This window comes from Pithys albifrons, chromosome 34 (genome assembly GCF_047495875.1).
Source record: "Pithys albifrons albifrons isolate INPA30051 chromosome 34, PitAlb_v1, whole genome shotgun sequence".
Classification (NCBI taxonomy): Eukaryota; Metazoa; Chordata; class Aves; order Passeriformes; family Thamnophilidae; genus Pithys; species Pithys albifrons.
This window is the reverse complement of record NC_092491.1, coordinates 1810656-1827089: the sequence shown is the minus strand read 5'-3', so window position 1 is coordinate 1827089 and position 16434 is coordinate 1810656. Positions and strand designations below refer to the sequence as shown.

General features: G+C 54.5%; 1 protein-coding gene and 1 long non-coding RNA gene across 6 annotated transcripts in view; one reads left to right on the top strand and one right to left on the bottom strand.

Annotated features, from left to right (window-relative positions):
• The first annotated feature begins 275 nt into the window (after positions 1-275).
• Positions 276-16434, top strand: part of LOC139684176 (uncharacterized) — a 42028-nt gene continuing 25869 nt past the window's right edge. Inside the window, exons 1-2 of the long non-coding RNA XR_011699869.1 lie at positions 276-307; positions 1068-1328. This is a non-coding gene — a long non-coding RNA (uncharacterized lncRNA). The remainder of the gene's footprint in view (positions 308-1067; positions 1329-16434) is intronic.
• LOC139684171 (serine/threonine-protein kinase pim-1-like) lies at positions 6105-14676 on the bottom strand. 5 transcript variants are annotated; one of them, XM_071579772.1, is made up of 10 exons: positions 14515-14676; positions 14311-14361; positions 13738-14104; positions 12912-13088; positions 12500-12634; positions 10950-12254; positions 10215-10287; positions 8625-8725; positions 7798-7940; positions 6105-6866 (listed from the first exon to the last, which is right to left on the bottom strand). In XM_071579772.1, exons 1-5 carry the CDS (start codon positions 14584-14586, stop codon positions 12528-12530), a joined length of 774 nt encoding a protein of 257 aa, XP_071435873.1. In that variant the 5' UTR covers positions 14587-14676; the 3' UTR covers positions 6105-6866; positions 7798-7940; positions 8625-8725; positions 10215-10287; positions 10950-12254; positions 12500-12527. The 5 variants fall into 5 exon arrangements, with proteins under 5 accessions (XP_071435873.1, XP_071435875.1, XP_071435874.1 ...); XM_071579774.1 differs by having other exon boundaries at positions 12525-12634; XM_071579773.1 differs by lacking the exon at positions 8625-8725.

Below are 16434 nucleotides of genomic sequence, written 5' to 3'. Positions count from 1 at the left end.
GCTTTGGGGGTCTGGGGGTTTGGGGGGTCTCTGGGGTGGGGTCTGGGAGGTCTGGGGGGCTCAGGGGGGCAATGGGAGGGGGACATGGGGGGTCTTGTACCTGTACAACCAGTGCTATGAATGAGTACCAGTGAGTGAGGGGGAGCTGGGGGGTATTTGGGGGACTCTGGTGGGCTTAGGGGGGTCACTGAGGTAGGGTCTGGGGTCTCATGGGTGGTCTGGGGGGTCTGAGGGGCTCAGGGGGGGCAATGAGGGGGGACAAGGGGTGTCTCCTACCTGTACAACCAGTGCTATGAACTGGGCACCAGCGAGTGAGGGGGGGCTTTGGGGGTCTGGGGGGCTTCGGGAGTCTCTGGGGTGGGGTCTGGGGGGCTCATTGGGGTCTGGGGGGTCTGGGCAAGCTCAGGGGGGCAATGGGAGGGGGACAAAGGGGGTCTTGTACCTCTACAACCAGTGCCATGAACTGGGCACCAGTGAGTGAGGGCGGTCTTGAGGGGTCTGGGGGGCTTTGGAGGGTCTCTGGGGTGGGTTCTGGGGGGCTCAGGGGGGCTAAGGGATGGGGACATGGGGGGTCTCCTACCTGTACAACCAGTGCTATGAATGGGCACCAGTGAGTGAGGGGGGACTGGGGGGTATTTGTGGAGGTCTGGGGGGGTCACTGGAGTGGGGTGGGGGGGCTTGGGGGGCTCGGTGCTCTTGGGCCTGGGGACTCTGGGGGTCTCAGGGGGGCACAGGGAGACTCTGGCGGGCACAGAGGGACCTTGGGGGACACAGTGGGGACACAAGGGATCCCCTGGGGGTCCCAGAGGGGGACAGAGGGACTCTGGGGGGCACAGGGGAACACTGGGGGTCCCGGGGGGCACTGGGAAACTCTGGGGGGCACAGGGGGACTCTGGGGTCACAGGGGGGTACAGAGGGACTCTGGTGGTCTCAGGGGGACTCTGGGGAGCACAGGGGGCCACTGGGGATCTCCTGGGGGTCCCAGAAGGACTCTGGGGGTCCCAGGGGGTCCCAGGAGCACTCGTAGCCCCCTGTGCCCCCCCCCAACCCCCCCTGTGCCCCCCCAGGTACATTTACCGCCTGTGCCCCTTTCACCAAGTGACCCAGAGACCCAAAAACGGCGGCTACGAGACCAACCTGGGGTGAGAGACCCCCCAAACCCCCCCGGGGGGACCCTCAAAGTCTCCCCCACTCTGAGGTGACCTGATCTGCCTGCCTCCCCCCACAGGACTTTGGGGTTCTGGGCCGGCCCTGACAGAGACAAGTTCAGTGCCCACAAATACGCGCAGGGCACGGGGTGCTGGCAGGGCCCCAACCGCTCCACCACGGTGAGAGGGACCCCCCAAACCCCCCTGAGCCCCCCCAAGCCCCCCTGGGCCCCCCTGCCCCCCCCCCCCCCCCCCAAAACACCCCTTGGGTGCTTATTGGCTAAAAGAGTTACACACCACCGCGCCAGATACTTCAGTTGGTTAAAGCCTGTCTCTCACAAGTCCCATGTTTATATTATTTATCCTGGCTGTTTTCGTGCCCCTGCAGAGTCCTGTGAATTCCTACTATGTGAATTCTTGGGGAGTAACCTCCTCCCTACCAGCCAGCAGCAGCTGAGCTCTTTGCTGCCTCTGGCTGACAGCTCAGTCTCACAGAGCTTTCTGTAGATCTGAATTGCTCACTTTGGATTTTACTGTAACAACAAATCCCCTTTCTTTATTTTGAGCAATTCAGATTTATAGCATTGACTTGTGAAGTGAGTCTACAACACACTACAACAGGCAAAGCAATAGAACTAAGACAAGTACAATGATTAAAACAATTGTTAAATTCTTTCAGAAAATTGAATAACCAACCATTAAATCTCAGCCTTTTCAACCAAATATCAAAAGCAGATGATGTTACCATTAGCTTTTTCATATAGTCTTTTAGCCATCTTAAATCTGCATGAAAAGACACTGAATGATCTGACAAATTCATGCAGCACATCCATCAAATTCCTCAAAACTAAGGCCTTGAGCTAAAAGCTGTGCTGAAAGCAAAGAAAATTAAAAGCAACTACTTTATTTTGCAATAATGCAGCCTAATGCATACTTCAATCAGTGGTAAGTCAAGGCATCTACATTCTACAGGTGGTTTTTTGGTCTTTAAAGATGCATCCATCAGTCATGTCAGACATCAGAGAATAGACACACACACACGCTGGCATCTTGACAATTCTTTGCAATTGTGCCACAAAAATAGCAACAGCACTTCAGCAGGGGCTTTTAGGAGAAGGCTACTGCATCTGTAACAGCAGCACAATTGTCACCATCAAAAAATTCACCAAAAAAATCTACAAGTCATTTTTAGAGCAATTTGTTTAGCTGACTTCATTTATCATTTGTTGCTCTTGACTTGGTTTTTACTTGCAGTTCTGTCACTTCTTTATTCTTTTTCTGATGTTAATGTCACTGCTGTTCTCCCCCGATTTTTTTTGTTTTGAGATCCATAAAATTATTTATTTATTATCATCTTTCTTTTTCTCTTTTTGCTTTTTCCATAGTTTTCTCCCCCTTTTTATTTTTAGAATATTTAGTGAAAGTACTAATTGACAATATACTTAAAAGCTACAAATGCAACCTTATTCTAATGACTTAAACCTTAACCAAATTAACATTACTCTGCTAACTCAATTAACACTTTAAATCTTGACTTATTCTGCTTAACATCTTAATTTATTAACAAATTAAAAACACTATTCGATTTTACCGAAAATCCTTATTTTCATAACAAATTAAAAATAATATTCTATTAGCTTAACAACTATCTTAACAAAAGAAGGAACTTTATCCTATCTGCTTAACATCATTATCTGTAACAAATGAAAAACATTCCTGCAGGCACTGTCAGTGATGCATCAAGAAACTTAAGAAACCTTAACAGAAATAGAACAACACTACACAACATTATTTCTATAAACTTGTTATGTTGTATTAAGTCTTATATTCATAAAAACAGATCTTAACATTTCTAAGTCTTGCAGTTCTAGTGTTACTTGTGGTAAATATGCATTCTTGTATTTAAAAGAACAGATCCTAACCAATTTAATGCTATAGAACTAAAACCATTATGTGTTGTAATTCATTTGGCACTCCTAAAAAGAGCTGTTTGAAAATGCCTAATACTAACAAATGGAAACACATCAATTACTATCAGGTGTTATGAGTTTTGAATCTGAAGGATCAAATTAAAAGCTTTAATCAGTCACTCACATGTTCAGGTAACTGATCTTGATTCAGTCAGAGGAAACTGGTTGTTCTTATCTATCTCTGACTTCGACCTGTGGAGACAAAAATAGAAACTTTTCTCCAAATTATTAACAGCTGACAACATTCTATAACTTTTAAACAAGAACCAAATAACAGAGAAATCAGTTTAACAGATCCCTTCTAGGCTTCTCTGTTGCCCTCCAATTGCTGGAGAAAGAAGCTGCATTTTGGCTGTGCATGATGTCCTGTACGGCTGTGACACAGGGCACCAGGTGCCTGTCCCGTTGTCTCGAAGGCAGCTGGGCTGATGTTTGTTAGAGCGGGGTCACTCACGCTGCTCTCTGGGTCACTGACAGGCTCGCAGACTGTCCGGGGTGCGCTGGAACCACAACAACCAGAGCCCTTTGGGAGACTACATCACCCAGGGGTGTGTGCAAGGAGCTGATGTCGCATCAAAGCTCTGCCTGCCCACGGTGACGTCCCCGAGGGACCCGCCTCCCTCCCCATCGGAGGGGGGGCCGGCCCCTCCCATCCCAGAGTGGCAGCGCCACTTTCAAATTTGGCAGCAAAAATCCTCTCAGCATCGAAAAGCTGGAATGGGGGGGTTGTCTTTGCAAGCACAGTTCTCCTCCCAGTTCCCGTGTCGCGCTGTCTTTCTGTCTTGTGCCGGTTCCGGGACCCCTCGCAGGGCGGCGGGGACGGCGGGCGGGAGCGGCGGGGGGTGCAGCGATCCCCGAAAGCGGCGGGAGCTGGACCCGCACGGCGGCGGCGGCCGGGGCTGGGGGGGTGGAGGCGGCGGGAGCGAGAAGAGGCGGCGGGACGTGGGGGGGGGCAGTGCCCTCGCAGCGGAGCCAACACGGAGCCACAGCGAGAGCCGGCGGGAGCGGGGGGAGAGGCGAGGGGTCCGCCAGAGCCTGTGCGCGACCCCCAAAGGTGTCCCCCAGGTCAGCCCGCAGGGGGGGGGCGGCGGGAGCGGGAGCCGAGCGCGGCCAGCGCGGAAAACCGCGGCAGTCCCTTCGGGTTTTATGTCCCGCAACGCATCCCTTGCAAGCTTCTTCCTAATTCTGAGTTTATACCAGAGGCTTCTCCTCATGGCCCCCACGTAAACCGCTTAAACGCCGTAATATCGGGAAAAAAAAAGGTCTCTTATCTTGTGCCCACTTTCAAAACTACTGTAAAGTCCAGAAATGAAGGCAAATCCCTTTCTTAGACAGGATATAAACAGAAGAGCTTATCCCCATCTCTTCCCCAACCGCTTGCCCACCTGAATTTTTGAGCAAGATTTGCCGGACGACTTTTCCTGTCGCTCCATGACGCGTCTTTTCTGTCCCAGGCTCCGCGGGGCACAGCGGTCCTGCCTGACCACCGGGGCAGTGGTCCCTCTCGGCTGGAAACTTCTCCGCCTTTCATCCTCGTGTCCTACTGCTTCTCCTTCAGGGTGCAGGGGTGGGGAAATGCAGCCATGGAGGGAATATCTTCCTCATGGTCCGAGGGTATCAGCCGTATTCGGGCGCCAGTTAAAGTAAACAAACTTTCACGGACAGAAAGGACTTCACCAACAAGCTTATGAAGTTTATACTGAAGAACCTTCCTGGTTCCGTGTAGGCACCTGGGTGAATGCAGAGGGAGGAACATCCATGGGGACACAGACTGTCATTGGAAATTCACGGGGGAGAGGGGATTTGTTAACATTAGACACCCAGAAATCTCACCTGCTCTATCCAATCATTTCCTCAGGTGGCATCAAGAAATGCAGGATAATCTTCAAAGTCTTTTCCAACCTCTTTCATTCTGTTTCTCATTCTCTATGTCCCATGATGCCCCCAGTCTAAACCTGTGGACACCTGACCCAGACACAAAATACTTTTATTTTGTTTTGATTTTGTTTTGATCTATTTCATCCCTTAAAAATGCAGGATATTTGGGTAAAATAAAGAAAGTGAACAAGAACACTTAAACCCTCACAATTTTACTGGAATTTGGGGGAAATGGGAGTTTGGAGGATTTTGTGGATTCTATGGGGATTTGGTGGAATTTTCTCCATTGCTTCTTACTCCAAGAGCCAAAAGGGATTGATCTGTCATCTCAAACCCCCTCAATTCCACGCCAAAATTACCTGATCTCACAGTCCCCTCAAAATGCCCAAAATGGGTTGGGATATGAATTGGGAGAGGTAGGATAGGACTCAGGGTGGGGTGGGATGGGGGAAATTGGGCTTGGGAAGGGTGTCTTCATGCCCAGAGTGGCTGGAATGGGAATTGGGAGGGGTGGGATGGGGTCTCGAATTGGAAAGCTGAAGGCTGGGATTGATGACACCATGGGGAACAACCCCATTCCTGAGGGCATTTTGGAGTATCTCCTAATCCTTCAGCTGGAGGACACTCAGGGTAGCCCTCGTTGCAGTTACAACTTCCTCTGCAGGGGCCGAGGATCTCTGCTCTGTGGGGACCAGGGAGAGGACCTGAGGGAATGGCCTGAAGTTGTGTCAGGGCAGGTTTAGGGTGGATGTTAGAAAAAAAGGTCTTCCCCAGAGGGTGGTTGAGCACTGACCAGGCTCCCCAGGGCAGCGGTCACAGCACCAAGACTGCCAGAGCTCAAGGAGCGTTTGGATGATACTCTGGGGCACAGGATGTGACTCTCAGGGATGGTCCTGTGCAGAGCTAAAGGTTGGACTGGATGATCTTTGGAGGTCCCTTCCAACTCAGCGTATTCTGTCTTCTGTGATCCCCTCCATCCTCTCCTATGGAACAGCTCCTCCAGTGCAGCTGCCAAAGCCCCAGAGCCTCCAGCCCTGGCCACCTCAAGCTCCCCTGCCCCAACCTGCTGCGGGCCTTGCAAAAGCAACGAACTACAGAAAGATTTTACAGTGTAAGAATCTTTATAATAACATCAGTCTATAAAATGTATTTACATTATAAGGGCCTATGTAACAACAATAATCCATGGAACATATTTACACAAGGACAACATAACAATATATAAAACACACAGATACAGAACACATTTACACTATAAGGGTCTTTATAAAAACAACAATCTTCTTTGTAAAGTCAGCAAGTATAAAACATACAAAATGACCACCCGTTGACTGCAATTGCCCAAAGCACAAGTGGAAACAAAGTCACAAAAGGTATTTATTTAGGGACAACTTGGGTTTTTAGAGGGTTCTGAGGGAAGGTTCTGGAACTTGGCAGTGACTGGACAAGGGTGGGGGCAGAGTGTGTAACTGGGCAACCAGACAGCCAATGGGGAACAACTCATCAAAAGTGGGAACAGCAACCAAAAGGAATCCAGGGATTAGGGCAAAGATGAGAAAAACTATGAGGGGAAGAAGATAACATGCTGAGTATGCAGGGATGGAACCACCAGGCGAATAACCGTGAGCAGAAATACCACAAACGGGTAACAATAAACCTTCAAAAAGTAAGAACCGTACAAAAAAACATGCAACTCAAACTTCAGCAGTGAAAGTCTCCAGTTTGTCTGGTCCAGGTTGGTCCACAGCCCCATCATCCTAGTAAGTCCACCTTCTGAAATGTTCTTTCCAGTCCTCATAATTAAAGCATTCACCCAAAGTAAAATATATGTACAGAAGTGGCATATCCATGTCCATCCTGTCCATCAGTCCTGGAAATAAAGCAAGGGCACGGTCATTCCTATCACAGCATTTTAGAACAGTCTCCACATAAACCAATCATTGCCAGGCTGCAGGTGATGGATTACACATGGGTTGGAGAGGACTTCCTGAGTCCTTCTGTGTCCTGGTTCTGTCTGACTGTCATTTGTCACTGACATAATCTCCAGCTGCCATTCTTCGAGGTGGGACTCTTGTTGTGCATGAATCCACTTGAGCTGGGCCCAGTTGTGGGACGCAAATGACCCTTCCCAATCAAAAACTGGTGGCTTCTGTATATATATTTGTGCTGGTTTAAAGGTAAACCAGCAGGAGATATGAATGCAACACAAAAGAGATTATAAGTCAGAGTTACAATTTAATAATACTTCTCCAGGGACACCCCCTTGTCACGGGGGAGGAGCTTGTGTGCCCTCATGAGGTTGGGAGCTGTGCTGGAGGTGGTTTGTGCCACCGGTAGGGTCTCCCATGCCAGACAGGTCTCAGCTGAAGGGTCAGACAAAGTGTGTCCAGGGGCAGGATGGGCTCGCTGGCCCCATGGCAACCATCCTAGGAGAAGGACAGCTCCAACCCCAAACTAGGGCAGGTGGAGCTCGCTTAGCCCTGTAAGGCCATCCATCTAAGAGAGGGATACTCTGACCAAACCTACGTCCTGAGGTATTCACTGTCACCGTCCAAGCTCGCTCGGCCGTGGCAGATGAACCTCAGGAGTAAAGGGTGGGGCCAGTTCTGTGCACGCTGTGCCTCACCTGAACAATCCAAGCGGAGCCCCCAGACCGTGCCACCACCACACAGCCCCCCAGTCACGCCACTTGCCTGCACAGCCTCCTCCAGGATCAGACCAAGCTATGAGACAGCCAATCTCCTCCCAACAGCCATTTATTCCCTTGCTGCCCCCTTGTCAGGCACCCCATCACGCCTCACCTGTTTGTTCTGCATTCCAGGTCCAGGGAAGCACAGGGACCATCATGGTCAGCACCATCGCGGATGGACTGGCTGAGCTTGTGGCTGCTGCAGCTGAGCCCTGACTCGTGGCACTGCAGGAGCAGGCTGGGCTGGCCCAAAGGCTGCGAGGACAGGAGAACACAAACGTGGGTGAGAAACCAAGAACATCTCTGCTTTCCTCTCTTAGGACAGTGGGACAGCTCTGCTGCTCCTGGAAAGTGCCCAGCAGGAGCAGAACAGCCACTTCCCTGCTCATGCCCTGCAGCACCTTGGGTTTATCCTGCCACATCCCTGCTCATACCCAACAGCTTTGAACAGTAATTTACATCAGCCATCTCTAGTCTGACAGCTCTCCTAGCCCAAACATGACCTCTTTTAAATCCCTTAAGGGGTGGTGACTCCACCATCTCCCTGGACAGTCTGTGCCAGGGCTGGACAAGCCTTTTGAGGAAGAAACTTTTCCTAATGTCTGATCTAAACCTCTCCTGTCACAACTTGAGGCTGTTTCCTCCTGTCCTATCACTTGTTACCTGGAAGAAAGGAGAGTACAGCCCCTCAGCTGGGGAATGACAGCCCAGCAGCTGGAGCTCATAAACACTGACAACTCACTGTAATAATCCCCAGGGTCTGTCAGGCACTGAATGCAACAGAGCAAAGTGGCCTTTTTCTCCTCAGCTGGAGTGGGGACACATGGATTGCTGCCCAGATCTCTGGGAAATCCCCAAGCCTCTTATGCCCCAGCCCTGCCCATGTTGGGGTTACTTCTTGGGACTGGCCACCAGCCTCCCCTCAACTTCTGAACTCACAAGGGGAATGCCATGGAAGGAAAGAGCCCACGAGCAGCAGACACCAGCAGTTCAAAGGAGCCTGGGGCCTCCAGCCTGTTCCTCCATTCCTGTTGCACACCCTGAGGAGGAAAGAAAATTCACCAGGAAGCTTTATTGCTGTTCCACAGCAGCACCCAGGGATGAATTTCTTGCTTTAAGCAGATTTATTCAGGGTTGAGTTTCTGTTTCAAAGGGTGGTTGAACAAGTGGCATTTGTTTTATTTTACACACATTGGTCCCAGGGGGGAATCCTGCTTATTCCAGCTTGGCAGCCTCCTGCCAGAAACATGCTGGGCACTGGGAAATTCCTCTCCCCCTGCCTTGAGACATGGCAGGCAGGACCCACCCCTCACAGGGAAAGACTATGGCACCTCTTGGATGCAGTGCTACCAAAGCCTTTGCTTCACGGCCAGCATTGCCTCCAGCCCACTCAGGGCTTGGCTTCAATGAGCTGCTCCCACATGGCCTGGAGATGCTTGAGACCCACAGGGATATTCAGGGATATTCAACTTGATGCTGCCTGGCAAGCTCAGCTGGAAAGAGTCAGGCAGGACAGCCCAGGCTGTAAGGATGGAGAGGGAGGTTGCCAGGTGGATCCCAGCTGGGCACCTGATTCAGGCTTTGCCTTTCCAAGATGGATGGATTCATCCATGGATGGCCATCACAAAGAACAAATGGGCCAAGCATTGGCAAAGGAAGCTGCAGAAACCACAGGGAGCAGACCTGACTGCTTGCAGAAGCCAAGCCAATGGGATCATCACACCTGGGACTTCCTTCCAGGGAAGGAAGATCCCAGCCTCAGTCCTGAGAGCAGCAGAAGGCAATCAGGATTGATGACCCTTTTTACCGTCTGGCAGAGCTCTTTGAAAAGGAATTTGGCATCAGCAGGGAAAGCTGATAGTGGGATATTCCAATGATGTACTGCCCAGCTGGGAAGGGAAAGCTCTCCTGTTCTTCCCTTGACACCAGAGTAGGATCATGTCCCTCATCCTGGTGTCTCCTGGCCCTCTCGGTGAACTCGTGCTAGAGGGGTCACTGAGAGACAAAGAACAACCATCAAAGAGGCAGCAGGGAGGGGGAAATGCTGGGGCTTCACCAACAGACACCCTGCAGCTCTGCACTCAGCAGGATGAACTCCAAAATCCTCCACCCTCTAAGTGTGAAATCCCCTTACTTAGCTCCACTTTGCACCCTCACAGGACTGCTGAGAATGGGGCCAGCTCTCCTGAGGCTCAGCCAAGAGGCACTGCCCTCATCCAGCACCCACTCCCAGCTCCTCTTCTCCTCCCACAGCACCCACAGGGACCCCTGAACCTCTGCTAATTAGGCCCAAATTACTCAGACTTTGCATCAGGATGTGAGGCTCAAGCCCTCACTTTTCAGCCCATGCCTGGGGGATGCAGCCAGGCAGGAGCAGCCTTTCAGCTCTTGGGGGGATGCAAGGAGCAAGAAGTAGATGCTGGAAAAAACCCCAGGGAGTGGTGAGCTGCTTCCCAGCCCATGCCAGCACAGTGCCACACATGGAGAAGCCTGCTGGGGGACCACAACCCCTTGCTCCACTGTCTTTACCTGCCATCAAAGGAATAGCACAGGAGAGCTCTGGCTGAGCAGGTGCCACCTCTGGAAGAAGGTCTTCTTCCACCTGCAAAGGAGTCAGAGGGAAAATGTGATAAAACAAAGAGAAAAAGAATGGCACAGAGCAAAAGCTGAGGAAACCACAGAGCCAATGGAAAGGAAAGTGTGCTGCTTGTGGGTCTGGGGCTCACCGCCTGCCCCACACTGCAGGAGCCCAGGCTGCAGGTGAGACCCACACCAGCATGGACACAGCTCTGTCCCAGCAAGTGAGGGGGGCTGCAGCACCACGGAGAGCAGTCAGGAGGGGAAATTATATGAAAAATGCCATAAAACCAAAAGCAGGCAGGAAATATTAACAAGAACATTAATCAAAGAACCAGACACGGTTAAAGGACCCAGGAGTACACACAAATGGTAGCACCCCATCAGGCTCCTCTGCAACATCCACCCTGCAAGGGGAGATCTTCACTCACCCACCAGCCCCTGCCTGCCCTCCTTGAGCCAAAATAAGGAGGGTTTTTCCTCCTGTCAAGCTCTGCAGCCTCGGGGCACTGTTCACACTCAAGCTGCAGGTCCCACAGCAGAGACCACACCTTGGAGCTCATAGGCCAAGAGAGAAGACAGCAGGGCAACAACAAGCTTTGAACCTCCATCCCCATCCCCTCAGATTGAGGAGAGAGGAGGAGGATGCTCCTGTAGACAAACCACACCACAGAACAGCTGTCCCACCTCATGCTCACTCCTCCTTAACTCCCACTCCCGCCAGCAGGCTCAGAGCTGCTCCAGCAGGTCGGGCTCCAGGCTCTGCTCCTGCTCTGGCATTTCCAGGAGCAGAGGGTCAGAGAGCTTCAGCCATTCGGCCCGCTGAGGGTCAACAGGAATCATAACACATCAGATCCACAGGGATCAATAGCACATGGCTGGACACATGGGCTCAGGGAAAAACAGCTTCCCTTCATAATATGGGGGTAACCAGCCTCTTGTGCAGGATTTATTCCCTCTCCCACACTGCCACAGGGGTGCTGACCCACCGGGTCTCAGCAGATCCACAGAAATGCCAAAATACCTGTGGCAAAGATGCTTCCCCCATTAAAGGGGCAGGTAACTATGACCATCCTTTCCTTTGACAAAAACAACTAGCTTTAATCCCACGTAACAGTCAGCCCAGGGCACTGCCAGGTTTGCAGGACACCCCACTGGGAACCCTGGAAAGAAGCCCAGCTTCCAGGGCTATGTATCAGCTCCTCACCTACCCCACCAGGATGGGTGGGAGCTGTTTGTCTGATCTGTACTTACAAGTCTCTGAGAAGATTTCACAGCCCCCCAGGCCTGTCCTGATGCTTAACATCCTTAGAGCTAAAGAGCTTGTATCTTAGTGAAATCTTCTCTACTACCAAAGAAGCCCCTCTATACCTGCTCCCATGGAGGCTGCGGGGACAGCCAGGCAGCATCCCCAAAGAGCAGCCTCCTGCACCCACAGGGCTGTTATCACATCCCCTATACCCCTTCCTCCCTCCTGCATATCTTCCCTAGAAGAAATAACCCCAAGGTCTTCTTCAGAGGTCATTTTCCTTCAATCTCTCATCCCCCCAACTCTCCTATTCTGCACTCAACTGCAAACCAAACCAGCCGCTGCACAGGTTCTGCAGCCCCACCTTTGTGTTGGTTTCTGTCAGGCCCACTCCCCCTGCCCCAGCCCCTGCCCAGGGCTGGCTGAGGCTCTCCTTTCACAACCAGCCCAGACCTCCCCTCCACCCCCTGCCAAGGAGCAGCTTGGCTGTGGGCTGAAGAATTAATAGCATTTCCCACCAGCAAAGGGGGGAACCTTCAATAGCCAGCCAGGCCCACATCTGGGAGCATCGCCCTGGGGGTGTACTCATCTGTAAACTAGGTGTGGAAGACAGCTTTGATGGTGGTGCCAGCTTCAAAGTCCATCATCTTCAGGTGAGCAGTGTCCAGGTCAACAAAGAGGCCTTGATGTCTCTGGCAGCAGGCCCACCCAATACAGCTTCTCCAAGGGCTCCTTCTCCATCCCTGTGGGCGAGACCAGGCTGTCAGCATTGTGCCAAGGGCTCCAGCTCTCAGCAAAGCAGGGCGAGCAAAACCAGGTTGGATGGTGGCCAGCAATGCATGGAAGACCAGGTGTCCAGCTCAGCTCCCACACTAAGAGGTGAGATGCGTTTCCATGTGCTAATCTACCCCTAGTGCCACACTTATGCCAGAAAAGTCTGGTTTTCTTTGCTTCTTATTGCCAGGAGATGTGTGGAGCGGTTACTTGCCAGGTCCCTCGATCAAACAAAGCACCTTCTAGGGCAGGTGCATGCCCTGCACCCAAGGATGGCAGAATAGGTCTTCCAGTGATGGTCTCTCTGAGGGGCGGATGGACAAACACCACTTGATAAGGTGTCGGCACTCTGGGGGAGAGAAACCAGAAACTGACAGTCAGCTGGAGAAGGATCCTGTCCCCTTTGTCCCACTGTCTGTGTGCCCAGGCCATTCTGGGGGCACTCAGAGCTGCATCCAAACTTCCCGATTACTTCTCTGTTTTGGAGGAGAGCAGGATGGCAGGACATGTGCCACCTCCTCCAGCCAACCAGGGGATATAAACAGCTTCAAGAGCAGGATCCACATGAGCCCGCTGCCAACTCCCAACACCATTATTCCCCCCATGCCACAAAGATGGGTATCCACCTCGAGAGACCGGTTGTGGGAACAGGAGCTGCCCCCCCATGGTGCTCCAGCCTTGCAGGAAAGGGTGCTTCCCGCAGACCATCTGGTAGAGCAGGATGCCCAGGGACCAGATTGTTGCCCCCTCGCCGTGGTAGTACTTGTGGTGGATCCACTCCGGCGGACTGTATGACAGTGTTCCTATGGAATACAGACAGAGCTCACCAGGGGGATGCTTCCTGCTCCCAGACCCTCGCCTGAGCATCCCTGGGGATGTGGCACCTGCCCCACTGCCACACGCTGGGACCCGCTGCCTTCTCACCAGCACCTGACAGCAGCTTACAAACTCTGGGTTGTAGGAGAAGCCACCGGTGTCCAAGAGGGCAGCAGAAGTCCTGGGAAGGCCCAACCATTACCCACAAGGAACAAACCCACCCAGTGGTGAGGAAAAGCCTTGCCTTCTCCCTGCCCCACTGCACTGCCCTCAACAGTTAATCATAAGACAAGGCAAACAAGGGGAGCAGAGCAGCCCATGACCTTCCTGGCATGCACACCTAACCAGCTGCTGCAGGAGTTCTGAGCCCTCCTCTCTGCTACCCTCACCGGTGTTTTTATCAGGCTGGCTCCGCCCGGTACCCACTCCAGCCCAGGTCAGGATGAGTGGTGAGGGCTGTCAGCAAGGCTGGGCACTGGCTTGCAATAGCTCACCCACCCCATCCCAATCCTAAAGCAACTTGGCTGGAGAATTAATCCCATTCTCTCTCAGATTAATGGGGAGTCCCCAGTGCAGCATGGCCATGCAATGCCTGAGGTGCCGGTACCAGGAGCATCCCCCTGGGTGTGGGCTCACCTGCAAACTGGGTGTACACCCTGTCCCGAAGGAACGTGCCGCATCCAAAGTCAATGAGTTTCAGGTCGCCGGTGGCCAGGTCGAGGAGGATGTTTTCGGGCTTGATGTCACGGTGCAGGACGCCACAGCTGGTGCAGTGCTGTACAGCCTTCAGCACTTGACAGAACAGCTTCCAGGCCACCTCCTCTGGCAGGAACTTCCACTCCCGGATTAAGTGGAAGAGGTCCTGAGACCACTGTGGACGCTCCATCACCAACAAGAAAGCGTTGGAGAGCTCAAACCACTCCAGGAGCTGGATGACACCAGGAAACCCAGTGGACACCTTGTTCAGCAGCACGATCTCCAGGGGCGCCCGGGTGCCGTCGGGCTGCGGGGGGACCACGATGTCGTCAGTGCCACTGATGATGTGTCACAGCTCTGTCTGGTACCCCTTACCCAGCCTGGGATGCTCCCGCCCCGCACTGACCCCACGCCCGCTCTCCCTCCAAGCGTCCTGGCGGCTTCCACCCTCCCGGGCTCGGCTCCTCCCGTCGCGTCCCGCCCCGCTTGTTGCCGCTGGCCCCGCTCACTCACCAGCTTGCCCCAGTGCCGGATGCGATTCCGACGCACGAGTTTGATGGCCACCTGCGAGCCAAGGGGAGCAGCGGACTGAGCCCGCTGCCCGACCCGCACAACCCTCCTTCTCCTCCTCATGTTCCTCCTCCTTCTCTTCCTCCTCCTCCTCCTCCTCCTCCTCCTCCTCCTCCTCCTCCGCCCGCCGCCGGCCCCGCCACTCACCGGGGCTCCGTCCTCGAGGCGAGTCCCCGCGTAGACTCTGCCGAAGCCGCCACTGCCCAGCAGCGAACCCATCCGGTAGCGCCTGTACAGGAGCTCCTTCGCCTTCCCTGCGGGCGAGACGTGGCCGGCAGCGTTCGACCCGGGGCCCGGCACGGTCCCCGAGCGCCCCTCGACCGCCTTGGGCTGGGTATCCCCGACCGCCTTGGGCTGGGTATCCCCGACCGCCTTGGGTTGGGTTTCCCAGACCGCCTTGGGCTGGGTATCCCCAACCGCCTTGGGCTGGGTTTCCCCGACCGCCTTGGGCTGGGTATCCCCGACCGCCTTGGGCTGGGTATCCCCGACCGCCTTGGGCTGGGTATCCCCGACCGCCCCAGGCACCGGCCGCTCGCTGCTCGCGGCCGCGCTGCCGAGCGGCGGAGCTCTGGCAGGGGAAGCCGCAGACGAGGCGGCAGCGGCCGCGGCGCCGGTGTCCTCTGACAGCCCTGGGAGGCGCCGGGGCCGGACCCGCAGCAGGGGCAGCCCTCGGGCTCGGGCTCGGGCTCGGGCTCGGGCTCGGGCTCGGGCTCGGGCTCGGGCTCGGACTCGGGCTCCGGCCCGGAGCCGGAGCAGGCGGAGCCAAGGGGCGGCGAGGCCGAGCCCGTCCCACAGCCAGCCGCAGATTCTCGTCCAGCAGCGCCGCAGCCGGCACGCCGAGACTCGGGCAAAGGCGAGAGCGCGCCGGGCCAGGCAGGGGCGGGGACGGGGCGGCCCCGGCCAGGAGCGGGGGAGGGACACCGGGGCCATGGCCCGGGCCGCCAGGGGCAGGGGGAGACCGGGAAAGGGAGAGGGACACCGCGGGAGGGACAGCGGGAGAGGGACAACGGGAGAGGGTGCGGGACACCGGGAGAGGGACACCGAGGGTGCGGGGCACCGGAGAGCAAGAGGAGGAAAAGAGTAATAGTATGTGCGAGAGCGAATCGCTGCTGCCGCTGCTGTCGCTGCTGCCGCCGCTGTCGCCGCTGTCGCCAAAGTGCCAGGGCCGTTTGTCCGTTTGTCCGTCGCCCGTTTGTCCCCGCGCGCCCCGGAGGCAACCCCTCCGCTCCGAAGCAGCCCCGGCCGGAGCCACCGGCTTTTTCAGCTGCCTCTTCACTTTATTAAATAAACTCCTTTGGCGGCAACCTTGCCCCTTGCCGCCGATGCTCGGCATCTCCCGGACCCATCCCGCCCGTTCGTCCTGCCCTGCCGTCGGTCAGAGCAAGAGCCAGAGCCAGCCCGGGGGAGGGCAGAACAGGACGATGGGGAGGGAGAAATCCAGCCCCTTGGGGTCAGCGCAGCTCCCCAGCGGCACCAGGGCTGTTTGTGTTCTCCTGTCCGGTTACAGGGGGAAATTGGAGACTGTGGAGAGAATTAAAAAGAATAGAAGTACAACACTGGTTTTGCTGCCATTTGGATGCCAGACCATACTAATAAATCCAGGTTTAATTTGGAATGCACACGATTTAGCAGCTTTTGCAGTACACAATATTTAACAGCTCCCCTTCAAGGGACAATGGGAAAAGGGTGGGAGAGCAGGAGAAAAGGGGGACTGGGACCTCCAAACTGAGTGGGGAAGGAGGTGAGACTTTGAAACCTCCAAACTGAGCTGGGTGGGAGCTGGGGATTGTGGGGACGATGGGAAAGGGGTGCAAGTTGGGAGAAAAGGGGTGTTGGACAGGGGGCAGGGGAGCAGAGGACAAGGGATTCTCACAGGGCTCCCCCCTGTCCTCCATCACTTGAGCCCAGGGGCTCTGTGGGGGATGGATCCACACTGGGGGGGTCCCCAAACTCCCTGTCCATCCCTGGGAGCTGATGGGCGTGTTCCCCCCACCCAGAAGTCAGTGGTGCAGCAGCTGTGGGGCAGAGTGGGGTGGCAAAAGGAGGTCCAGGGTGGGCCCCTGAGCT